Raw genomic sequence first — 26,052 nt, 5'->3', positions numbered from 1 at the left:
TAAAATTCAGAGATAGCAGACTGATGGCTAAAAGCTCCCCAGTGTATGAATCTTTGGTTAGAAAGATTGGGTGACTAAATTTTTTTCTTTTCTGGTCATGTATTATAATAAACATTATATTTATAAAATATTTTTAAAGTTCTAAGAAATAAGCATTGAATTTGTTGATTTAGTGGTGACTTGAGAGAAACAGATATTAAGGAGTCTTGGATTTACTGAATTCTGGTTTATATGGCAGGTTAGATTTGACTCAGCCTTATTTTTTCTCCTAAAAGTTTTATGATAGCTGTCTTTAAATTCTTCTCAATTCACCCAGCTCACTGTCTGTTTAGTCAGGCCCTGATAGTTCACAGGTACCAAAATGTTGCCTAGAACACCAGTGGCTCTATGAGATGTATGAGATGATCATCAAAAAAGTTTGAGAAGTGTTATATACCATATTCTGCTCTAAGAGAGTTCCAGTAAACATTGGCTTATTAAAGGTTTAGAGATGTCCTTCCAATGAGAAAAACCAATACTTTAACGAGGAGTTTTCAGATCCCATCTGACCACAAAACTCTCTTTCTCCTAATGTCTATCAACAGTCTTTTTTTAAAAAAAAATGTTATATTTTTTCAGTTTGCATATCATACAACTTATATTATCCTAGAAATCTTTTGAAACCCAAAGATTTGTTGCCCTTGCTCTAGAAGCAGTTTGAAGAAAGGTAGATTTTTAAAATTTTGTGCTATACGTCAATTTTGCAGAAATATTACACAGTATATTCCTTACACAGTGTGAGTAGAGGGTAACGGGTAAGATGGTGGATTTGGCACCAGAGACCTGGATTCACATACCCTTTCTTCTACTTCTTAGCTCTTCGACATGCAAGTTATTTAATCACTTAAAGCTTTTTCCAGAAAATTTGCAGAAAATTTCCAGAAAATTTAATAGAATTGTTTTGAAGGTTAAATGAATGATGTATGTAAAATACTTTTGTGTGATGCCTGGTACATGTTTATTACTCAGTAGTTAGATACTCTCATTGTTAGCCTTGCAGAGAAGAGTTTGTCAAGAGCCAGCATAAAGATCTGTAGCTTCCTCGGTCCTTTTGAATGAATCAGATTGTATTGTTGTTAATGGCTCCATTTTACTGAAACTGAATTTCTTGAATATAACCATGCTAAATTAAACTCTTAAAGTATATTCTTAAAATAAATATAAAAGAGTTTAGGTTGCTCTTCTGTTTTCAGTTATCTATGTACATTTTTTTTAATTTAAGAGGATAATCAGATTGGAATCAAGGTTAAGTGTAAAGAGCCACATTTGACCAGCGGGTTTTTTCGGATTATATAGTTTAGCTGTGATCACTATACCAAAAAAAAATTCTCTAGGAAATTTAATTTTGCTTTTGAGTCATCTTTTAAGATTAATTTTATCATTATTATTATTATTTAATTTTTGTTATCACCTCAGTGATAGATGTGGCAAGCTACCATTATCACCTAAACAAAAAGCTACATTTTCTAAATGGGTACGACCAGAAGACCTCACCAACAATCCTACAATGATTTATACTGTGTCTAGTTTCAGCATAAAGCAGGTAAACTTTTATTTTGTATAATTTTATATGAAAAGCCAACATTTTAAAGTAATTTGAATAGGCATTTGCCTTTTTTCTTAGATTTTTATTATATATTTAGATGCATTAGTATAATTGGAAAAATTATTCACCCTGCATACTTTGACTTAGACATACTGAGATATAACTGTTGAACAATTACAGATTTTTATATACATCCTATTTATTGATATGTGCTTGTGGATGAGAAAGTTGAGAATCTGAATTTCACCTTTGATAAGAGAATAGATAGGAGAGATAGAAAGGTATTGGGCTAATTTAAAACACTTCAGTGGTAGAACAACTCTGTGACTTTATTGTAAAGTTTATTAATGACATTTGAGCATTGAAGTCACAGATGTTTTCCACATGAGTATAAAAATAATGGTCCTGAAATACTATGATTCAAATCTTTTGATGTGCATATTCGTTTTAATTGGTCATATTATAGTAAACCAACTTTTTAAAAATGCCCGTAATTTTTTGTCATTAAAAAGAGTGTGATTCAGTTCAGTATGCTTTTTATCCATGTAGGAATGCTTCATCCATATTTAATTATTCTAAATTAACTTAATTGAAATACTTTGTCTTTCCTAGGATTTGTTGGAACAAAACACGTGTTAGCTGGCGCTATGGCATTTCTATTTCTTATTTTCCTGTTCAAGCAACAGTCAAGATATTTAGTGTAAAAAGTTAGGCTCTAGAAGCAATGCTTAAATATTGTGGTAATGTTGAAATCGCATGAATAAATGAATGTATTAATAAATTCTTATTAACAGACAATAGTATCAGATTGTTCGTTTGTGGCATCACTGGCTATCAGTGCAGCTTATGAAAGACGATTTAATAAGAAGTTGATTACCAGGTAAAATTTTATATTTGTCCCTTTAGCCCTTTTCATAGAATTGTCTCGTAACTAGAAATTAAAAGCTTGGGCTTTATCTGCACAGCAAGTGAGGAGGGCATATCACTTAGAATATTATGGCCCTTGTGTGTCAAGCAGATGGGTTGTGAGTGTGGAAAGATTTGCTAAGACAGTCTAAGAGCATATGCATGTATAGTTAGCATAATATAAATGAAATAAATATGTTTTGAAATAAATGAAATTGGTCACATTAAAATCATGTCATATTTATAACTGCACTGTACTGTATAGTAGCCATAAGCCATATGTGGATATTACATAATTGAAATGGGCTAGTCTGAATTCAGATAGGCTATAAGTGTAAAATGGATCAGATTTTGAAAACTTAGCGCCAAAAAATGTCTCTTGGAAAATATCTCAAATTTTTATATTTATTATTTATTGAAATCATAATGTTTTTGATATATTGGGTTAAATAAGACTTTAAAATATAATGTGTGAAATATAAAATAACATTTTTGTTGGCTAGAACTGCTTTAGAATGTACTGGAATGGTACTGGGAAATACTTTTTCTTTCAATTTTTAAAAGTTTTATTACCTTAAAAATATTCAGTGTAAAAATTAAGCATTATAATTTTTTTGTACAACTCTTCCCAAGTGGTTTTTGTTAAGTCCTGAAAGTACAAAGATGAATTAGATACAGATACCTTAGTTTCAAGCCATTTGCCACTGGATAAACAGACCATGTAAGTAAATAATGTGCAGTTTGTGAAAGAAAATTGATACTGATAGTTTCTACAGGTTTCTTACTAGATAATTTTGTGTACTTTATCAGAGTTCTGCTCACTTTATCTCTGTCAGAGTTATAATTTCCTTAGTTGTGGTTAATTGAAATGGTCTTCTCTTTATGTCTTGGGGACAAAAGTAGATTATTTTAACTGGCTTAAAATATATCCACTGAATAGAAAATTTATTGTAGTATATAATTAAAAACTGAGCATTTTTCAGAATATTGTAAAATGTATGCTCTGCTCTATGATTGCATAAGATATTTTCTTCATTTATTTATATTGAATAAGCACTTTGACTAGGGTAAAATTCTTTTTCTATTACAGGCCTATTATAGACAAATATTCTTATGTTTATTTTTATAAAATCTCTAAGACAATAGCATATGTTTAAATAAAATGTAATATTCTGCCTAGTAGTTTACATTGAATATTAATGTTGGTATTTCACTATTTCTTTTCCTTATTAAAGCATAATTTACCCTCAGAATAAGGATGGTGAGCCAGAGTACAACCCATGTGGAAAGTATATGGTAAAACTTCACCTCAATGGTGTCCCTAGAAAGGTGAATGTTTCTCCCCATATCAGCCCCTTCTCTCTTCCCCACCTTTGGCTCTTGAGTAGAATCATTAAGAAATGTTATCTGGGGCTTCCCTGGTGGCGCAGTGGTTGAGAGTCCACCTGCCGATGCAGGGGACGCAGGTTCATGCCCCGATCCGAGAAGATCCCACATGCCGCGGAGCCTGCGCATCCGGAGCCTGTGCTCCGCAACGGGAAAGGCCACAACAGTGAGAGGCCCGCGTACCGCAAAAAAAAAAAAAAGAAATGTTATTTGTATAAACATTTTAAAAGTCAGTTTAGTTGATTTTGACTCTGTGATATTATACATATTTCTACAATAAGATCATCAGTAATAATTAAAAATAAAAATCATGACAAGCATAAAGTCTTTTAAAAAATGGGTTTGGGAAAATTTATAGAAAGTTCCCAGAAGTGACATTGAGCTAATGATTGCTAATGCTTAAAATGAATTTTAATCTGATGGTTGTTAACTATCTTTTTGATTAAAAGGATATCAGACATACTAAGTCTGTTAGGTCAGAACAATTTAAGTGTATAGTCATAAATTGAGATGTAAGATACCTTTAATATTGTTTTCCTTTGTGAAATATATACATAGTTTTTAATTGCACATCTTGGGACTTCCCTGATGGTGCAGTGGTTAAGAATTTGCCTGCCAGTGCAGGGGACACAGGTTCAATCCCTGGTCCGGGAAGATCCCACATGCTGTGGAGCAGCTGGGCCCCTGTGCCACAACTACTGAGCCTGTGCTTTAGAGCTTGTGAGCCACAACTACTGAGCCTGTGTGCCACAACCACTGAAGCCCGCGCGCCTAGAGCCCGTGCTCCACAACAAGAGGAGCCACAGCGATGAGAAGCCCGTGCACTGCAACAAGAGTAGCCCCCGCTCGCTGCAACTAGAGAAAGCCCACGTGCAACAATGGAGCCAAAAATAAATTTAAAAAATAAATAAATAAATAAATTTCACATCTTTAATTTCTTTAAGGATTCCGAACCATGTTGTAAGGGCCTTGTGTTGTTAGGATTCTCTAGCTCCTGTCGACTCAACGGAAGTCCAGGGATCAACATTAGCATTACCTGGGAATTCGTTAGAATTGCAGAATTTAGGCCTCATCCTGGACCTGCTGAATCAGAATATGCATTTAAACAAGATCCCCTAGTGATTCCCGTGTGAGAAACTGAGAAGTTGCTCTGTAGTTGAACGATAATCAAACTTTATTGTGCACAGGATCACCTGGAGAGCTTGTTAAAAAAGATTGCTGGGCCCCGTCCCTAAAGTGTCTGATTCAATAGGTCTGCGGAGGAGGCCAGAATTTGAATATCTGACGGGTTCCTAGGCGATGATGATGATACTGTTGTCTGAGAATACCCTTTCAGAACCACTGCTCTAGCTGATTTCTTAAAAACTAAACAAAATTATTGAGGATGTGGTTTTTCTGAACTATAATTTTTAGATAACCTCTTGTTTAAAGAATCTTTCAAAATACAGTTGCATAGTTCTTCTGTTAATATTAGATCAAAATTCTTCTTATCCTCTTGTTTCCCAAATTACTCTATAATGTGAATTAGAAGCCATATCTTTGTGGTGATTACTTCTATATTTCTCTATTTAAATGTATTTTTTAGCCATAATATTTTACAACTAAACACAGCATGAATCTTTCTGCAGGTTTAGGTTAATATTGTTATTTAGCTTAATAGTGAGAAGCCCTTCTGTAATTATTTTAGATATAGTATACACTTCTAGAATTTCTAACAATTTTGCTGGTCGATCCATAACATTTAACCAACCAATTGGCTCAAAGTTAATACCTGACAGGGAGATGTCAACCTGAAGAAAGACATCACAAAACATTTTATAATTGATCAGATTCTAGAAATTTGAAACTATCATTACCTTAACAATAGGCATAGCATGCCTTTTATTTTATCAGTATGAAAGGTGTGGAGATTTTTTGATAGAAAGGATTTTAAGAGATTTTATACCACCTAAGGAAATTAATGTTCTCTTTCTCCAGGTGATAATTGATGACCAGTTACCTGTGGATCATAAGGGAGAATTGCTGTGTTCTTACTCTAACAACAAAAGTGAATTATGGGTTTCTCTCATAGAAAAAGCATACATGAAAGTCATGGGAGGATATGATTTCCCGGGATCTAATTCAGTAAGTAATAAGATGATCCAGGCACAGACTTTTGCTATCTGATATGACTATTTTAAGTTCAAAAGATTATAGATGATATATTTGGTTTAAATGAAAACATTATCAACCCCTGAAAAATGTTGATCAGTCACCTTATCATGGGAGTGCATATTTTCTTTTGTAAGGTTATTTGCACATTGTATAGATTGGGTGTTCAGGAAAGCCTAAAGTGTATGTGTCTGGTGGGATATATGGCCAGTTAAATACAGTGTACCTTTCCAGAGAAGCCTCTGCAAATCAAAGGGATACGTCATATTGTCATCCTTGTATATTTTTTTTGATTTGTAAATTCAGGTTCAAGGAGTTTGGAGTTAGTTTTTCCCAACCTTAACACAACTTAACCTGTAAAATCAAGGTATGTGCCAGTGTCCTTTAGTTGTAAACCACTGGCCTTATGCCAGAAATTATTCAGACTAGCATGACTTTGAATTATAACACTAATGAGCCTGTTGCCTTAGAAAGGTATTTACTCCTTTCTTAGCCTTTTTGCTTGTCTGTGATGTGAGGATAATACTCACCTCTCAAGAACTGTAAAGATTAATTGAAGTAATATATGCAAATCACCCATTATTCATACCTACTTAGTATCCTTGCCTAGTACCCAGCCTCCTTCATCCTTCTGGTTCTTATAATGATAGTCCAAGAATGTATAGTTCATAGTTAAAGGTAATAGGATGTTAAAATTTCTTCCCGGCCTCCATGTTCAGTTGCTCTGTCCTTTAAATATTTTTAGTTTAGCTTTCTAATCCATTGCCTGTTGATTTACCCAGTCAGCTGAAAGAGAGAAGGAATGAGCATATATGTAAAATGTTAGGAAAGGTGACTGTCATATTGTAAAAACTCAGTAAATGGTGAGGGACTGTCATCATCATCATCAAAGCAGTTTTTTCTGTTAAACATTTTGAGTTTTCATCATATTTATCAGTAAAACAATTCTTTGAATTCAGGAAAAGCAGCAGAGATTGTAAGAAGGGAGGCTTGTGCTTAAATCCAGGTAGGAATTTGAGTTAAATAAGAGATTTATTACTGGTAGAGAACAACTTACTACCTTCTGATTTATTTCTATCAGATTCATCATATCAGATCAATGAGATTTAATAGCTACCCTGGGGATTTATTTATGAGCTTGAAAACCACGTTGGCAGCCCTGTGTTTATGTTGCAGAATATTGATCTTCATGCACTGACTGGATGGATACCAGAAAGGATCGCCATGCATTCAGACAGCCAGACTTTCAGTAAGGATAATTCTTTCCGAATGCTTTATCAAAGGTAAACATTTCTCTGTCTCTGTCTTTTGTACTAAAAGAGGCTATTTAGAAACTTCATGTTGGGACTTCCCTGGAGGCGCAGTGGTTAAGAATCTGCCTGCCAATGCAGGGGACACGGGTTCGATCCCTGGTCCGGGAATATCCCACATGCTGCAGAGCAACTAAGCCCGTGCGTCACGACTACTGAGCCTGCGCTCTAGAGCCCGTGAGCCACAACTACTGAAGCCCGCATGCCTAGAGCCCGTGCTCCGCAAAAGAAAAGCCACCGCAATGAGAAGCCCACACACCACAACAAAGGGTAGCCCCCGCTCACCTCAACTAGAAAAACCCTGCACGCAGCAACGAAGACCCAACTCAGCCAAAAATAAATTTCAAAAAATAATAAATTTATTTAAAAATTAAAAAAATAAAAACTTCATGTCTTATTTAGAGTGGATATTGCAGAGGCTGTCATTTTCAGTTATTAGGGACGTTGTGTTTTTAAAATAGACTTCACTTTATGCACTCGGTCCAGCCAGCCCTCAGTCATCCTCACTGATGCTTACAGTTAATCCAGATGGTAGATAATCCAAACATTTGAGTCTAGAATATGTAATTTTGTACTTCCTGAGTACTTACCAATTTGAGGGAAGGTGGGAAGAGAGAAGGGTGAGAACATAAAGAGGAAGATAGCTTAAGCCTTAAATGGATAATCCACATGAAGAGCTGGAAAACTGTCTGTACAATAATACACATTCAGTATTGAAACCAGAAAGCTCACTGATTGGATAAATAAAAGGATGTGGCTTTGGGAAAAATACATTTGGTATTTCACATCTTCACCTTTATTTGTAAATCATTTGAAAATTTAGCATTTATTTGCCTTCATTGATCAGTTTCTACCTGAGAATTAAGTTGTCTAAAACTGGGAGGGAAAAGAAAGAAATGTGATAGTTTTTTTGATTTGCTGTAAAATAGAAATGTACTTGTTACAAGTTCTCTGGGGGCTGTTGGAAATAGCCCATTTTAGAAAAGATTTCCACTTTGTGGAGATTTTCATGTAAACCATGAGGCTAAAGGAAAGATGGTGTGATCTGAGAGTACAGATGTGTTTTCCTTTGATTATTGGTCTGTTGGGTCCATTCCAGGTTTCACAAAGGGGACGTCCTCATCACCGCATCCACTGGAGTGATGACTGAAGCTGAAGGCGAGAGGTGGGGCCTGGTTCCCACACACGCATACGCCGTGTTGGACATCAGAGAGTTCAAGGTTTTGCCTTACATTTGTTTCCCTTATTTTTCTTGTGTGCTCGTAAGACATTGCAAGGATTCCAAGTGATACGTGAGCCTTTTAAATACTGACAGATCAAGGTTTAGGCCAAGTTTTAAAATCATTCCACCTACTACATTAAACAACTTGACCTCTACCATTGGAAATTATGAATAAAAAGATGGGAAGTGTAATGACAGTAGCAGCACAGATATTGATGACAGAACAGGAACATTGTATGCCTCTTTTTTTTCTCATAGAAGTAGCAGGGTCAAAGTGAAAACATGTCCCTCAAGGTTCTGAGCTGTCTGTTGGCGGTGGGGGTCAATCGCAGTGTCAGGCTATAGAGCGTAGTAGACATTCAGTGAATAGCTGTGCACGGACGAAAAATAAGAGGATACCTATGAATAGGAAACATGCCAGTGGGTTTGTAAGTGTTTTCCTAACAGCCCTTGCATGCTATGAGGCTTTTTTCAGACCCTTTTTCTGTGTGTGGGTGTTGGCACGGTTGACTTCATTACTTCTCATGTTATTGATTAGTTATTTTTCACTGAAAAATAGATCTGTTCTATGGATTAGAAGATACAAAAATTATTAAGGAAGGAAGGACTCTTTTTCCCTGATGGTATAGAAACTAAGCTGTCTAGTTACTGGAAAGTTTAACTAGCAGTGTATTCCAGTTTCTTCTGTTTAAACTTATAGAAAGAAATAGTGATTAATTGGCAAGAACAGAGTACTACTGTGTATTAATTAGTCTGATTTTCTTATGTGGCACATGGAACTGTATGAATTACAAAGGCAATTGGGACCTGCTGCATCATTTAAAAATTTATAGTCTCAAAGCTTTCTAAATCAGCCCCCATTGTGATACCTCCAAACATTCTGTGTAGAATTGTCTCTTCCTTTTAAAGTGGAATAAATATTGACTACATAAAGCAAAAAATATAAAAATTTATGTGAAATTGAATAAGCTGAGAGGTTTGTGTTTGTTTCAGGAATGTAGTTTGCCACAAACACCAATTAAAACATTGTGGGGGGAGACGCAAGAGGGAAGAGATATGGGAACATATGTATATGTATAACTGATTCACTTTGTTATAAAGCAGAAACTAACACACCATTGTAAAGCAATTACACCCCAATAAAGATGTTAAAAAAAAGAAAAAAACAACATTGGGGGGCTTCCCTGGTGGCGCAGTGGTTGAGAGTCCGCCTGCCAATGCAGGGGACTCGGATTCGTGCCCCAGTCCGGAAAGATCCCACATGCCGCGGAGTGGCTGGGCCTGTGAGCCATGGCCGCTGAGCCTGTGCGTCCAGAGCCTGTGCTCCGCAACGGGAGAGGCCACAACAGTGAGAGGCCCGCGTACTGCAAAAAAAAAACATTGGGAATAACAGTTGCTATTATTTAGTAACAATTTTATTGTTAGAACATCCTTTGAGATAGGTGTTAATGAATGTGTCTGGCAAGAGATTTAAATTTAGATAATGAAACAGTCAATATGAAAGTAAGCTTGAATATGTGGAATATTTCTCTAAAGATGTATCATTTACTTCAAGTAATAAGACTATTATGATTGTTCACAGGAAACTAGAAAAACAACATATTTAAGAGAAAAATAGGTACAGGTGGTTTGACTTGAAAACAAAACATTAAAAAGTTGTTAAATTTCAGTAAAGTAAACATTTCAAATAATAGCCTTGTTGCAAATCAGGTAAGGGCTTCCCTGGTGGCGCAGTGGTTGAGTCTGCCTGCCAGTGCAGGGGACACGGGTTCATGCCCCGGTCCGGGAAGATCCCACACGCTGTGGAGCGGCTGGGCCTGTGAGCCATGGCCGCTGAGCCTGCGCGTCCGGAGCCTGTGCTCCGCAACGGGAGAGGCCACAACAGTGAGAGGCCCGCGTACCGCTAAAGAAAAAAAAAAAAAAAAAGAAAAAAACAGAAACAAAAAAATCAGTTAACATTGTTTACACAGTATCAATCCCATGTGTCAGTTATTCTGTAATGATTAAGGCTGCCTGTTTTTTATTTTTTTATACATTTTATTTTTTATTTTAAATTGAGGTATGATAGATGTACAATACTGCATTAGATCCAGGTGCACAGCATAGTGATGCGATATTTCTACATGTTATAAAATAATCACCTCAATAAGTCACCATCTGTCACCATACAAAGTTATTACAATATTATTGACTGTATTCCCAGTGCTGAACATTTCATCCCCATGACTCATTTATTTTGTAGCTGGAAGTTTCTGCCTCTTAATCTCCCTCGCTTATTTTACTCTTTCCCCCCCCAGCCTATTCCCTTCTGGCAACTGCCTGTTTTTTCTCTGTATCTATGAGTCTGTTTCTGTTTTGTTATGTTTGTTCATTTGTTTTGTTTTTTAGATTCCACACATAAGTGAAATCATATGGTGTTTATCTTTCTCTAACATTGCACTTAGCATAATACCCTTTAGGTCCATCCATGTAGTTGCAAATGGCAAGAATTCATTCTTTTTTATGGCTAACATTTCATTGTATATATGGATACCAAATTTCTTTATCCATTTATCCATCAATGGACACATAGGTTGTTTCCATATCTTGGCTCTTGTATATGATGATGCAGTGAACATTGGTGTGGGTATGTCTTTTTTGGATTAGTGTTTTTGTTTTCTGTGGACAGATACCCAGAAGTGGAATTACTTGATCATATGACAGTTCTGTTTTTAATTTTTTGAGGAATCTCCATATTGTTTTCATAATGGCTGGACCCAATTTACATTCCCACCAAAAGTGCCCTTGAATGTCAGTGATACCTGGGACCTGCTTCTGAAAAGCTTAGCGGCAATTTCCTCTCCTTTATATGTATACTCCTTACGTTAAGAAGTGATAGAGTCCTGAAATAAGGAGATTTCCTGCTCATGTAGAAATAGGTTTTATGAAAAGAAAGGAGTTAGAGTTCAATGTTTGTTGGCTGATGCATGGCAGGGGCAGGGTGAGGCACAAGTGGTGTAGAAGAGATTGAGAACAGAAATTGTATTAATGAGATTCTAGGGAATATGGCCTGAGAGTAATTAGTCTGGCTTACGTCCAGAAATCACATCTTCCCCAGGCCCTGTTTTGCCACATTTGAAATAGCAAAGGAATGTGTGTTTTTTCAAATGTCTTCCAAATAGTTTGATTTGTGACATCATTAGAAAAAGACCACAATTTTCTAAGTTGACTCCTTGAAATAAGACACATCTTTTGGATTTACAGGTTCTTTTGTTTTTCTGAATTAATGTAATCAACTCTGTAGACATGCCCAGTATTTACTGAGCGCATACTGTGTTCCATAAACTCAGTGGAGACGTCTGAAAAGGATAATAGTGTTACCATTTCAAGGAGTTTATAGTCGCATTGGGGAGACAAGACTCCTGCGTTTGCACAAGTAGGAAACGATATAAGATAGGATATTATTTGTTGTAAACTAACGTAATACAGATTGTTAGCACTGTGAACTTTAAAGGAGAGGTAGTAATTAAAATGAGAAGGAAGTTGCTGAGTGCTAGAAACTTTGCATATGTTACTCCATTTAATCTTCACAACAGCTCAGAGACAGTAATGACCAACCAAGGCCCATAAAGCCGATAAACAGTAGAGCTGGAATTTGGTCCCATTTCATTATGACTCCAGAGTTCGTGTTCTTTTCATTGCTCCAGTCTTCACTGAGAGACAGTGGAACGAAGCTAAAGAGGATCTGAAAAGAAGAGTAGTTAAAAGGGATCAGAGAACGCCTTCCAGAAACAGGAGCAGTGTGAGCAAAGGCATTTAGAGGTGAAATTGGATAAGGATCATTTGTGGGATTGTGAGAGGAAGGACTCGATTCTCTAAGGCAGGGCAGCCCAGTAGAACTTCCTGTGATGATGACAGTGTTCTGTGTCTGTGCTATGCGATGCATCAGCTACTAGTACATTTGGTCCTTGAACTCTTGAAATGTGGCGACTGTGACTAAGGAACTGATTTGTAAACTGAATTAAATGATACTAATTTTTTTTTTCTTTTTTTGACTGCGCCATGAGGCATGAGGGATCTTAGTTCCCCAGCCAGGGATCAGATTTGTGCCCCCTGCATTGAGAACTCGGAGTCTTAACCACTGGACTGCCGGGGAAGTCCCGATTTAATCATAATATAACTAATCACGTGTGATTAGCGGCTACATATGGACAGCATAGCTCTAGGGATAGGTAGCCATTTATAGTTTTTGATCAGATATGGGATTCGGGGAAGTATTGATTAAAGAATAGTAATTTCAAATTTATTTGTAGGGAAAAGAATGAATAAGTATTCAAATTGCATCCTCGCTTGGAGAATGATGTAACTAATAAAAATATGGTAAAACTGTTTTGCAACTTCATTACCTCCTGGTTTTTTAAATAGGGGCTGCGATTTATCCAACTGAAAAATCCTTGGAGTCATTTACGTTGGAAAGGAAGATATAGTGAAAACGATGTAAAAAACTGGACCCCAGAGTTGCAAAAGTGTTTAAACTTTGATCCTCGAACAGCTCAGAAAATAGACAATGGTACCTATATTTTTAATTTAATAATATTTGATCTTTAAATAAATAACATGCTTTAACAGTGTGAAATGTACTTAACTGACAAGTCATTAAGATTTTTTTTTTAGACTAACAAAGACATCTGATTTTCAGGAATATTTTGGATCTCATGGGATGATCTCTGCCAGTATTATGATGTGATTTATTTGAGTTGGAATCCAGGTCTTTTTAAAGAATCAACATGTATTCACAGGTAACTTTTTTTGCACATTTCAGAATATGCTTTATAGTAGTCTCCCTTTTTTCATTTAAAATGAAATTATTTGGGAAGACTAGTAGTCTCTCTTTTTGTCATACCCACAGATGACTATCGTGTAATAGTTATTATCCTTGTATGCTTCTTGGTTATGCCAAAAATTTAAAAAACAAGAAAACCCGATAACCTAATTGTATTTGAAACACAAAACAAAAATAGTATTTCAGTTTAGCTCTATGAGAAATTTAATTACTACTTTCTTTGTTGATTTTGTCCTTTAGCACTTGGGATGCTAAGCAAGGACCTGTGAAAGATGCCTATAGCCTGGCCAACAATCCCCAGTACAAGTTGGAGGTGCAGTGTCCACAAGGGGGCGCTGCGGTTTGGGTTTTGCTTAGTAGACACATAACAGACAAGGTACTGATACCCTTCTTATATCCCATACAGAAATTCTTTTAAATATAATTAGACCATTGTGAGCAAGATATGTAACTTGATCACCAGCCTGTTTCATTTATATAGGTGGCTTGAAAATAGTGTTTACTTAGATAAATGAATATTTTCCTTAAAGGAAATTGGTCATTTATAATTATACACTTAAAATCTCGTTCAAAAATCATCTATGAAGAAAAATATGAGGGAGTTTATTCTTTCTAGAGAGGGTTTTAGTGTTGATTCTATATGCTTAGATCTTAACAATATTAACATAAAAATATGCTAAAGAGGGTTTGGAAATGTTGATTCATTGGGCCTGATTTTATAAAGGGTAACCATGATTTTAATGGCTTTAAAGTGGTTTTTTTAGTATCTTGCTTCGGACAATATGGTCATCTATTGAAATGACAATTTAATTCAGAAAAATGACATTTTTTAATAACACTAAATAGAAACGCTCTTAAACTTAGAAATAATCTCCTTCCCCTCCCCTCCCCACCTCCATACACGAACACACACACACAGGAGCATTTTGAGCCCATTTTCCTAACCATATCGGATTCTCTGTGCTTTTAGGATGATTTCGCAAATAATCGAGAATTTATCACAATGGTTGTATACAAGACTGATGGGAAAAAAGTTTATTACCCAGGTATGTTTAGTAAACAGACATTCAAACAAACATTAAAATTCTATTTGTGTGATTAATTTGAAAATGAAAAATTTTATGTAGATGATATGCAGAAATTAATAATTATGCTGATAGACTAATAGAAACTACTCAAACAGATGGGTAGGTATTTATGCTACTTGTGTGTTTTGTTTTGATTTATTTTTAATTTAGAGACCTCAGGAATTTGGGATTTCTACACTCTTGCACATTGCTGTCAGAGCTTTATTTCTGAAATTTAAATCCTATCTTTTTTCCCTGATCAAAAATTCTGTGGTTTTCCGTGGACTCTTGGATAAAATCCAAGCTCTTCAGCTTGATGTCTAAGGCTTTTTATATTCCGCCTTCACCTCGCTGTCCCCCTTTATCTCATGCCCCAGCATTTCACAGTGGGTCTGGCTTCTCCTGAACACACCATGCCCTTGTTGCCCCTGTTTTCACACAGTTTCTTCTGCCGAGAGTCTCTTCTACCTGCCCTCTGCCCACATATTTCTTTTACCCTATTCTGTGTAATGAATGTGGTTAAGATCCAGTTTATGTTATTTTCTCTGTGATAACCTTCCTACCAGGCAAAGTAAATCTTTCCCTAAGGCATTAACATACTGGGTTGAGACCATTTTGCTTTCATATTAAAAAAAATTTTTTTAGCACTTCATGATAGGAGCTGTTAGTTTATGTTCTAGTTTGGGAGACAAACAATAAGAAAAAAAAAGACCTGATAGTGACACATATTTGTAAAGAAATGCATAGGGTCACATTGGTTACTTTGGTTGGGTGGCCATGGAAAGCCTCTTTAAGAAGGGATAAGAGGAACTCCAAATCACAAACAGGAGTCATGCAAAGAAGTAGAGGAAAAAGCATTAGAAGTAGAGGTAAAGCATTATAAGCAGAGGGAACAGCAAGTGCAAGGACCCTAAAATGAGGGAAAGATAGGTGTTTTCTGGTAACAGAAGAAAGGCCAGGAGGCCTGGGCAGTGTGGTATCACAGAAACGGTCAGAGGTATGCAGGCTTAGATCACAGGAGGTCTATCAGCCCAGGACAGGGTTTGGATTTTTCTCTAAGTGCGATGGGAAATCTTTGGAGGGTCTTAATCAGGAAAATGGCATTATCTGATTTTTTTTTTAAGAAAATTCTCTGTAGAATATATTGGAGGGGACAAAAACTGGAAGCAGAGAACCCAATTAGGTGATTTTATTTATGTGAGAAGTGACTGTGGTTTGAACTGAGGGTGCTAAAGGGGAGATGGAGAGTGGACAGATTTGGGCTTGGTTAGGGTTGTCAGGACTTGGGTTAATGTGTGGTCAAAGAGGAGTCAAGGATGATTCCTGTGTTTTGGGCTTGAGCCATAGAAAGGTGTAACATTGACTGAGATGTAAATGTTGGTGGGAGCAGGGGAGGGAGCAGAATTGTTGTGGAGTAAAATCAAAAGTTAATTTTTGGTTTTGTTAAATTTGAGATCCGTGTTAGCTCTCCAAGTGAAGGTGCCAAGTAGGCAGTTGGGGTTTTGAGCAGAATTCTGGGACAAGGGTAGGGCCGCAGGTACAGACGGAGGAGTCGGGATAAGGAAAGCATTTGAAGGTAGGACTGTATATAAATCACCTACGGAGAGAGTTGTAGGTTCAGAGACAAACACCCAGCACCTGGTCCTTGGACTCTGGCATCTTACGGCTGAGCAGAGGGCAAGTTACCACAGAAGAGTTTGAACAGAGTACCTGACGAGACAGAGTAAGGTATCATATAACCCAAGGGAAGAAAATACTCCATACAGGAAAGAGTGGACATCTCCACCCATTGCTATTGCTGAGGTCCAGTGAGATTAGGCTAGAGAAGAGACTGTTGGACCTAGTGCCCTGGCAGCATCTTTGACCTTGACAAGAACAGAGTTGGCAAGAGGTGGGCTGGAAGCCCAGGTGGGGTGGATTGAGGAGGGCCTGAGGTAAGGAAGCAATCACTGACCGTTCTTTCAGGAAGGCTGTGCAGAGAAATGGGCACTGATGGGAGAGATGGGATCAAAAGTGGTTTTGTCCAGTTTCGTTTTGCTTGATCATAGGAAAACATGGCCTTCTTCCCCATTATGCTGCATTGAGGGTATCCCAAGGTTTTCTGGCATGTGCATAGCACACGGTTAGGTCCAATGATAAATGTCAAGTTAAACTAGCTAAATTTTCCATTTTTCACGTTGGTCATTATATAACCAAAAAAGCACAAATTTTGTGAGTATATTCCGAGCATTAACATGTTACATGGCTTTTGAATTTCAAACACCTTGTTACCCTTTGTACTTGGATTTTTTAAAAAACAATGCTTCCTCACTTACACATAGTGACTTTGCCATTTCAGGATACTTTCTGGTTTCTAGTTTTATTTTCATCACAATACTCTGAGGTAAATCAGACTGTTCTCCATCTGACAGGAGAGTAAACTGAGACGTAGGTCACAACTTTCAGGACCACAGATGTGCCCATTCTTTTCCCCTTCACACTAGATCGCACCACCTCTAAGCTTGAGAGACTTATTACCTGTTTGAGATACTAAAATTTTTTCTACAAATTGCTTTATAAATATTCATTGTGCCTAAATAACCTCAGTGATATAGTATTGATCTTAAATGACTTAATTGACATGCATGAAATGATTTTATTGTATCAGCCTTAATTCATGAGACTGTGAAAGGATATGACAGGCAGCATTGTGTGTGATAGCAAAATATTGGAAATAATCCAAATCTCCACATTTTCTGAATAACTAGATGGGGGAGTATAGATAAAATATGTCCTGCTCATATGATGGCATACAATACTGTACACATTGATTTAAAAGGAATAAACTGTATCTATGTAGATCAACATGGATCTCAAAAACTTCAGTGAAAAATGAAAGATAAGACATATACTGTCTGTTTTTTTAGATACATGCTCGTGTGTGTGTGTGTGTGTGTGTGAGAGAGAGAGAGAGAGAGAGAGAGAGAGAGAGAGAGGGAAAGTCTGAAAGGATGCCCATCAAATCCATCAGAGTGGAATGGAATATTAAGGGTGGGTGGTTAAAAGGAACTTTGCTAGTATGACAAAAAATATGTTAATTTAATTCTGAGTGGTGGGAAATATATGTTTGTATATATAAACATATATATATTTACTTTTATATATATGTTTATATATATATATAAACATATATATATGTTTACTTCTTTGTATCTTTTTAAAAAATTTCCTTAACAAAAAAAGTTAATCTTGATTTTAAAATCCTCTACCAGGAGAGAAAAATAAAACATAGGGCAAATAGCAGGGATTATGATATACCTCATTGGATGTATTCCAAAAGATCTCTTTTTACTTATTAGAAACTATTTCATTTTAAAGTTTTAAATTGCTTAATTGTAAAGTTTTAAATTGAAATTTAATTCTTTAGTAATTCTTTAGTACGTTATATTTTAAAGATGAATTAATTAAGGGGATGTCCATCCATTTAATTATTTTTCCTACATCAACGATAAAACTTAAAAACTAAAGTCCTGTCTTCTGTAAACCTACTTGTTTATTTGCAGCTGACCCACCTCCGTACATTGATGGGATTCGAATTAACAGCCCTCATTATTTAACTAAGATAAAGCTAACCACACCTGGGACCCATACCTTTACATTAGTGGTTTCTCAGTATGAAAAACAGAACACAATCCATTACACAGTCCGGGTAAGTAAACCAACATGACAGAACAATAATAGAAAGTACATAACGTCTCTGCTTTGTAAGTGGGATTATCTACAAAAAAGGTTATTTATAAAGATTAATCTATATATTGTTGAGTGTGTGTTTATCTGTATAACAATTCAGTATTAAATTATGATGATGCTTCATGCAGAAAATAATGCTTTTGAATGGTAAAATTTTTATTTTGAATAACATTTTGACTGAACATTTTAGTTTTTAGAGTAGTAGTTTAGTCCTGAGGTAATTTGGTATGTTGGACTAATAAATTCACAGAGCAATAAAAGCTCCTTTAGTCTATATAATACTTTTATTGAATTAAAAAAGAAGACCTTGAACTTAGTGAAAGGAAATCGATTGCCTATAAACATGGCTCTCAGGTAGCTGGGAAGGTCATCGTAATTTTGTTCTGCATAGATTTGTTTGTCGTAGATCAGTCAAGAAGCTCAATTTGAATAGATTTTTAGTGACGAAAGGGGCTTTGGGAGCTGCTTTCACCCCTTCATTCTTCACATGTAGAAGCCAAGGCCTAGGGAGACTGTGGTATGTCCTGAGTCATACAGTTAGCAGCAGACAGAGCCTTAGCCGCCCAACCCGCAGTTGTTTATTCCTGCCCTGATGCCAGGCTGCCTACAGAATCAGGACTATTATATATGCCAACTAATTTCTTAGTCTTCCAAAACATTCTTTCATCATTTTAGTGTTTTTATAAGCATGAATTTTATCACTATAATAATTTTCTTTTTTTTTTTTTCTTTTACTCTAGGTATACTCAGCATGCAGCTTTACTTTTTCAAAGATTCCTTCACCATATACCATATCAAAGCAGGTAAGAGAATTTTTTCTCTGGGTCATAATCTCATTGAAATCTTAGAATTCCCTTTCCTTTTTCTCCTTTTCTCATTTTTTTTTCATGTTTAACAATTTCTTACAAAGTAAAAACATTCTGGGACTTGACAGGACTACAAGGGAAATGTAAGTAGTCTCCAGTCTGGGTTGGAATACAAGCTCTTCAGTGAGCACCGTTAAGTGATTCTGTGGGAAAAAAATTCAGAGAAAGAAGACTAATGCAAACCTTAGTCAGTAGGGAAGGCTGTAAGCAGAATTTGAGATCGACTCTGCAGGGCGGGCTGGACGTGTGGAAGAGGATTTTAGGGAGAATTCTTGGCAGGGCTGAGAGTTGGAGACAGGGCTGAGAGTAGCAAAGTAGCCGGGCTGACTTGGAGAGGGATGCTGGCTGCTGGTGGCAATAAAGCCTGGAGAGAGAGGATGCGGCCACGGTGGAGAGTTGCTTTTTTTTTAGTTTTTTCTTTTTTTTTTAAGGCACAAAGGAATTTTGTCTTTAAAATAGAATTATAGAATGTGAAGTTTTGTTAATACAAAAGCTTTGTTTTATTAGATTAATGGAAAGTGGAGTGGTCAGAGTGCTGGAGGATGTGGAAATTTCCAAGAGACTCACAAAAATAACCCCATTTACCAATTCCATATGGAGAAGACTGGGCCACTACTGATCGAGCTAAGAGGACCAAGGTTTGTGATAAATAACTTTCTTAAATTAATAATGTTATATTAAAAATGAGTTTAGTGGAACCGAATAGGGTTTTGAAATATATATATGTGTGGACACTTAATTTATGATTAAAGAGGAGTGAGGAAAGGGCACCATTCAATAATGGTGCTGGAATAATTAATATCCACATACCAAAAAGGTGATTAGACCCCTGTCTCACACCCAATCTAAAAGTCAATTCCAGGTGGATTACTAACACAGGAGATGAGAACCTCAGGATAAGGAAAGACTTAAGACACAGAGAACACATAAAAAGATTTGTAAATATCCTACATTAGTAAGAAAAAGTCTGCAGTTTTTTTGTGTGTGTTTTTTTTGGCTACGTCAGGTCTTAGTTGCGGCACACGGGATCTTCGTTGAGGCATGTGGGATCTTTCGTTGCGGCGCATGGGCTTCTCTGTAGTTGCGGCGTGCAGGTTTTCTCTTCTCTAGTTGTGGCGCGCAGGCTCCAGGGCTCATGGGCTCTGTGGTTTGCGGCACACAGGCTCTCTAGTTGAGGCACACGTGCTCAGTAGTTGTGGCATGTGGCCTTAGTTGCCCGGTGGCATGTGGGATCTTAGTTCCCTGACCAGGGATCAAACCCATGTCCCCTGCATTGTTAGGCGGATTCTTTACCATTGGACCACCAGGGAAGTCCCAAGTCTGCAGTTTTTAAAAAATAAAAACAAACAAAAACTTGAGTAGGCATGTCATAAGAGAAATAATCCAAATGGCCAATAAGTTGTGTAAGCCAAAAATTAGAAAAGCCGGTGTTCATCAGTGGCATTTAAGATTATAAAACAGTTATACAGTGATAGACTCCGCCATAACAATGAAAATAAATTACAGCTCCCCACAGCATGGGTAAGTCTTGGGAGCAAGGATGAGCGACAGAAGCCACATAACAGGATATGTGACTGTTTACCTGTTCTTGACTTCCACTTGTATGAAGTCAAGAACAGGTAAAACTAAACTATTGTTGAAGGATGCACACTTACGTAGTCAGACTATAGACAAAGCAGGAAAGTGATGACCAGGCAAGTTAGCTCTGGGGGACAGAGGCGGTGATCAAAAGGGAGCACACAGGGACTTCTGCAGTGCTGAGAGGGTTTTGTTGACTGAGGTGGGGGTAACCCAGGTGTCTGTTCACTTTATGAATTATTTGTTAAGCTGTATATTTGTTTTATGTGCACTGTGTTATATTTCACAATTTTAAAAGGTTTAAAAAATACAGAGAATACAAATAAAAATAGTACTAGCTTCTAAATAAAACTAGGCTTAACTTTGCCTTCCTGTAATTATAGACTATTTCAAAAGAAACTTACAATCCTTTAGATAAGACTAAGCTATTTTTCCACGTCATTTTAAAAGCCTTTACCAGTTTGATAAGTGAAATAAGGTACCTAATTGCCCTTTTGTATTTCATTACCATGTAGCTTGAATAGGGAAAAATGTTTATTGACGATGTGTATTTTTTCCTTTATTCATATATTTATTCATGTCTTTTGACCATTTTTCTGTTGGACTTGTCACGTTTTTCTTAATTGTAAGCGTGAATAAGGGTATGTATGTAAAGGTATTAATTCCTTCACATATTTGCAGGTATTTTTCCCAGATTCATTTTTTTTCTCACATAGAAAAAAATGTTTCTTTATAATCAGATCTGTTTCTTTTGGTTTATTTTGCTGTGGGCAGGAACTCTCACCCTAATATCAAATAAATTTTTACCGTATTTTCTTCTAGTTCTTTTATGGTTTTATTTTTTACATTATTTGTTTCAAGTCCATGTGGAATGTATTTTATATTTGGTGTGAAATACAGTTTAACAATTTTTTTTCTAAGCTTTTGTCACTTTATCACCACCTACATAAGTAATCCTTTCCCTACTGATTTGGAATGCCATGTGTACCGTACACTAATTATTTCTGTAAATTTAGATCTTATTTCAGGGTCCTCTCCTGTACTTTTTCTGCCTAATACACCATTTTATCATTTAAATTTAACATTATTCTCTGAGAGCCTGTGGTAAAAATAGTCTCTTCTAAAGTAAGTTTAATAAAATGTTAATCTTTATGGCATCAATTTCAAAACATAAATGGTGTTTTCTGTAATTAAGAGTAAAAATAGTATGCATGTGTCTCAGAGTGCTGTTTCCTCCTACTGAAGCTTTAGAAGCATGTACTTGATTTAATAGTCCATCTGCACTTTAGGTATAGTTATTTTGGGTATGTGTTTGAGACGACTTAATAACAGCAATAATTTGTTCTTTTTTACTGCTAGGCAATATAGTGTTGGATTTGAAGTTGTAACAGTTTCTGTGGTGGGAGACCCTGGTCCCCATGGCTTTCAGAGGAAATCTAGTGGTGACTACAGGTAATGTTGGCATTTTGATTGCTATCTAATTTACACTTTACTTTCTGTGGCGTCATCACCTGAAAACCTTGTTCTCATTTTCCCTGAATATAGGTGTGGGTTTTGCTACCTGGAACTAGAAAATATACCTGCTGGGATCTACAATATCATTCCCAGTACTTTTTTGCCTAAACAAGAAGGACCGTTTTTCTTGGACTTTAATAGTATTATCCCCATCAAGACAACACAACTGCAGTGACAGAGAAACCTCAGCAATAGCTGGATCTTATACTCAGCAAACGTCATCTCTTCAAGCGAGGACACAGATCTCCAGGACACTGAACACAGTCATCAGAACAGAATTAAATCTCTAAAAGCGTTCCTGTGGAATCTGGTGCTGAAGTCAGGGTGTGTGGTGAGAGTTGTATGTAGTCAGAATTACCCTATGTCACTTAGAAGTACCGTTTACGTGGTTTTGTGTATATGTGGAGTGGGCTTGCCTCTAGGGGCCACATTGTACAAAAAAGTGTAGCTGCTTAAAGATTAGGCTCAGCAAGCACTGAGATAGATGCCCTTGCCAAGAGGGAACCGAGACCAGACGAGGAAAGCGAGGGGTGTAGACTCACTCACTGAGTGGAACGGGCTGGGAGAATATTCTGAAGTATTTATGTTATGTTGTCTTCTTGGCCGAGCATGTTGTTAAGGTAGACCTGCTTGTGTCGTGAGTCTGCTGTACATCCTGGGCACCTAATTATCAAATGAATCATATTACCATGAGATTTTAATTCTGCATTATTTATGGCTTTAAATGCTTACTGTTGCCCATAGTTTATGAAAGGATAAAGTTTTAATACTAATTAACTTAGCATGAAGATGCTCATGCTTAAGAATGAAGGTTGTTGAAGTTAGATACCTGTCTCCCATTGACTCATGTAAAGAGAACTGAGGTATATTCATCAGTGTAGTTTTTATCAGGTTGATGAAAGTAGTAGTCTGAGACATTGAAGACATTACAATTTAGTTTGTCTAGTCTTTTTTAAATTGCTCTGTAGTTCAGTGTTCTTATGGTAACATCACTCTAAAGAAAATACAGTTGAGGATTTAATATATGGTAATTGGGTTGCATTTGAAAAAATTGCCAGGATACTGTTATGTATAAATTCCCAGTTGTTTACATAAAAATTCATCGGAGTAGAATGATGCTCAAGACTTTAAAGATCTAAAAATTAACACTGGGATTTTTCATCATCTCTAATTATTAAAACTTCTTTTGTATTTCTGTTATCTTTAATTGAAATAAAATGTTTGTTTATACTTATGGAAACTGCATAGTTTAACCTAGAGAAATTATTAGAGGACTTCATGTGGTATGTTCCATCTAAAACAGAACTCATTAGTTGCATGAAAATTGACACTTTTACAAAAAAAGTCTGTTCTTTTACATTCAGGATAGTGGTAGATTGTACTAGTGATTGATAGATTTCACTTTGATAAATAGTGCTTTCACTTTTAGCATATTTTAGGTGGATTACTTTTCTATTACTTTTTAAAGAAAAATCTAAAGCATAAGCGGTATATTTATTATAAACATGATTTGAACCTTTTGTGTTAAAGATCTTATACGGGATGCAAACTAAGATCTAATCCCTGCCCTCAAAATCCAATGGAGGAGACCTATGTAAACAATTTACTCTATTGTAATGTTGAATTCTGTAACAGAGCTCTAAATAGAACTCACGATGTACAAGTAAAGATTAATTTTGGTTGGACCAATATAGAAAGAGAATAGAAACAACTGGGGAGCGTTTCGAACTTCAGTGCTCAAGTATACCTGAGTCACTAATCAACCTGTGGGGCTGAGACCTAGGAGATGCCCAGGTGCCACAGACAGGAGAACCAGGCCTCCAGCATAAGCACCTCATCTTTATTTATTTTCCTGCCACTGCGTCTCCATACTGCTCGGCTTTAGTAGCAGCAGAAGTGGAATTCTGATTCAAACCTGGTAATCAGGGCTTAAATTGTTAAGATCCAGGACCTTAACTGAAGATAAGAACAGATGACCACTGCATTCCATGCTCTTCCTTATGGCAAGAGGATTGTCTGGAAGATTTAGGCAACATCAGGATTTCTTATTTGAAGTCACAGAAAGACATTTTCTTAAGCCATTTTTATTACACTCAAGGTATTAAGACAAGTACAAAATAACCTTGTAATTAAGATACTGTATCAGTCATTAAAAAAGGAGAAAACAGGACAGTATGAAGGGATTTACACAAATGACAAATATATAAGCTTGACAGACTTAATGGGCAACTTGAATGGGGTTGCTTTTCTTTCTTTTAGAAACGCTAAGTTTTCTTAACAAAAAGGGACAAATAAAATACAATGCTCTAAATATGTGTAACCATGAAAACAAGAAAAGCAGTAATAGAACACTTACACTTAGCATAACAGACACCATTGCTTCTGTTTAACAGCCTTTGCCAACATGTGCCTCCTCCCTTTCCTAGCTGTAAGGAACAATTTCCTCTAAGAAATACTAGTGCAGCATAACCCTTAAATAATTTTTTATTTTTAAAGTTACAGCCTACAGAGAAATTAACACCTTGTCAATCTAGAACAACACTGGCAACCATTCCCCATGCACTTCTCTTAGAATAAGTCCCCTGGGCCGGTAGGATGAGGTTTACGCTGTAGAACCTTTTCTTCCACAGCCATGAACCCCCTTCTGTGACAGGCCCCTGCTGCCCTCGTCCCGCCCCCCATCCCCACACCAGCATTCACCTTTCCCACCCCCAAAAGTGCAGCTCTTGGTGACCTTTTACAGAAGATGATTTTAATGGGTGTCCCAGCAAATTCACTTTTTTAAAAGCCCCCTCTGAAAACCAGAGATGATGAAAATGAATTGTGTCCTTGGATTTTTTTTTTTTAAGCCTTCATTGGGTCAAAAAGGTGTCCTTCTGAATATTTGAGTTTTGTCTTGTGTACCTGTTTTCCTTTAGATCCCCTGGGATACAAAGGAGAGAACAAGGCCATTTCCCCAATCGAGCCAGCCGTCGAGCCCGCTGGGGCTCAGCTCCCCGGCCCCTTTACTGGCTCGGGGATTTTTCTCCGGGAACTGGTTACTGCTTCCACAGCACTGACAGGGGACATTCCACAAAGGCCGTGGGCCTGGTCACAGCCCACCTGCAACGACTCTGTGCTGAAAAACACCAGCCTGAGAGCTCTTACCCAGAAGAAACATCTTCAGCTCTCAAGTTCACTGAAACGTCATTAGTGCAGTTTAGAGGCAATGCTTGGGATTTGGCATATATTAAATGATTATTGGCACAATTGTTCTCCATACAGTTTCATGTCTAAATATTGATATGCGCTTGGGCCAGAGCCGCGGCTCGATCAGCCGATCTGCACCACGTTTATGTCCTCGATGACCCTGTCCCTGCCCTTCGAGCCCTGCAGGGACAGCTGCCGCATCCTGTCCTCCAAGGCCTGGCCCTCGGGGGACGTGCTGCTCGGGCTCTCGCCACTGTCACCGCTGCTGCTGCCGAGACCCCGATGGTTGCTGGCTCTGTCACTTGCTTTATTCTCTGCCCCTTCCGCCCTGTCTCCTGTAGAAACGTAAAGATCACGGGGTGAGTACCGACAATTCCAAGGGTCCCCTGGGCCCCAGCCCGTCAGCCAGCTCAACCTCCAGACTCCCAGTGTGGCCCCACTGTGCGCATCACACAAGCGCTTCCATCACAGGACTGCCTACGCTTTCGTTGTGCGGGAAACCGTATATGTCCCTCATCTTTGCAGGTGAAATCTGTCACACTCATGTAACAGCTGGGAAACAGAAACCTCTCTAGCAGGTGCTTGTCAAGAGGACTGTTGTGATGGCAGATACAGAAGGAAGCAGGTTGGGAGTGGAGCTGGGCGCCATCTCAGGCCGCCACACCACAGCACGTGCACCGAGGCCCTGAGCGCGGCCTCCGGGGCAGGCTCCCCCGAGCAGGGGGC

The 26,052-nt window shown here is 37.3% G+C and overlaps 2 protein-coding genes across 3 annotated transcripts in view; one reads left to right on the top strand and one right to left on the bottom strand.

Annotated features, from left to right (window-relative positions):
• CAPN7 (calpain 7) overlaps positions 1-23,380 on the top strand; it is a 37,989-nt gene extending 14,609 nt beyond the window's left edge. For both annotated transcript variants that reach the window (XM_027086592.1, XM_027086593.1), the window contains exons 7-21: positions 1,456-1,582; positions 2,380-2,465; positions 3,727-3,820; positions 5,855-6,001; positions 7,205-7,311; positions 8,438-8,558; positions 12,965-13,109; positions 13,239-13,338; positions 13,623-13,758; positions 14,353-14,428; positions 17,992-18,137; positions 18,919-18,981; positions 19,552-19,682; positions 21,982-22,074; positions 22,168-23,380. In XM_027086592.1, the coding sequence (XP_026942393.1) occupies positions 1,456-1,582; positions 2,380-2,465; positions 3,727-3,820; positions 5,855-6,001; positions 7,205-7,311; positions 8,438-8,558; positions 12,965-13,109; positions 13,239-13,338; positions 13,623-13,758; positions 14,353-14,428; positions 17,992-18,137; positions 18,919-18,981; positions 19,552-19,682; positions 21,982-22,074; positions 22,168-22,312 (1,717 nt within the window). In that variant the 3' untranslated portion in view covers positions 22,313-23,380. The remainder of the gene's footprint in view (positions 1-1,455; positions 1,583-2,379; positions 2,466-3,726; positions 3,821-5,854; positions 6,002-7,204; positions 7,312-8,437; positions 8,559-12,964; positions 13,110-13,238; positions 13,339-13,622; positions 13,759-14,352; positions 14,429-17,991; positions 18,138-18,918; positions 18,982-19,551; positions 19,683-21,981; positions 22,075-22,167) is intronic.
• Positions 23,381-24,201: 821 nt separating this feature from the next.
• The window catches only part of SH3BP5 (SH3 domain binding protein 5), a 79,900-nt gene continuing 78,049 nt past the window's right edge, over positions 24,202-26,052 (bottom strand). Inside the window, exon 9 of the mRNA XM_027086595.1 lies at positions 24,202-25,661. Coding sequence (XP_026942396.1) covers positions 25,450-25,661 — 212 coding nt within the window. The 3' untranslated portion in view covers positions 24,202-25,449. The remainder of the gene's footprint in view (positions 25,662-26,052) is intronic.

This window comes from Aethalodelphis obliquidens, unplaced genomic scaffold (assembly GCF_003676395.1).
Source record: "Aethalodelphis obliquidens isolate GAN/ISIS:26980383/991018 unplaced genomic scaffold, ASM367639v1 scaffold56, whole genome shotgun sequence".
In the NCBI taxonomy this organism is placed as follows: Eukaryota; Metazoa; Chordata; class Mammalia; order Artiodactyla; family Delphinidae; genus Aethalodelphis; species Aethalodelphis obliquidens.
The sequence above is the reverse complement of the archived record's forward strand: the minus strand, read 5'-3'. Positions and strand labels throughout refer to the sequence as shown.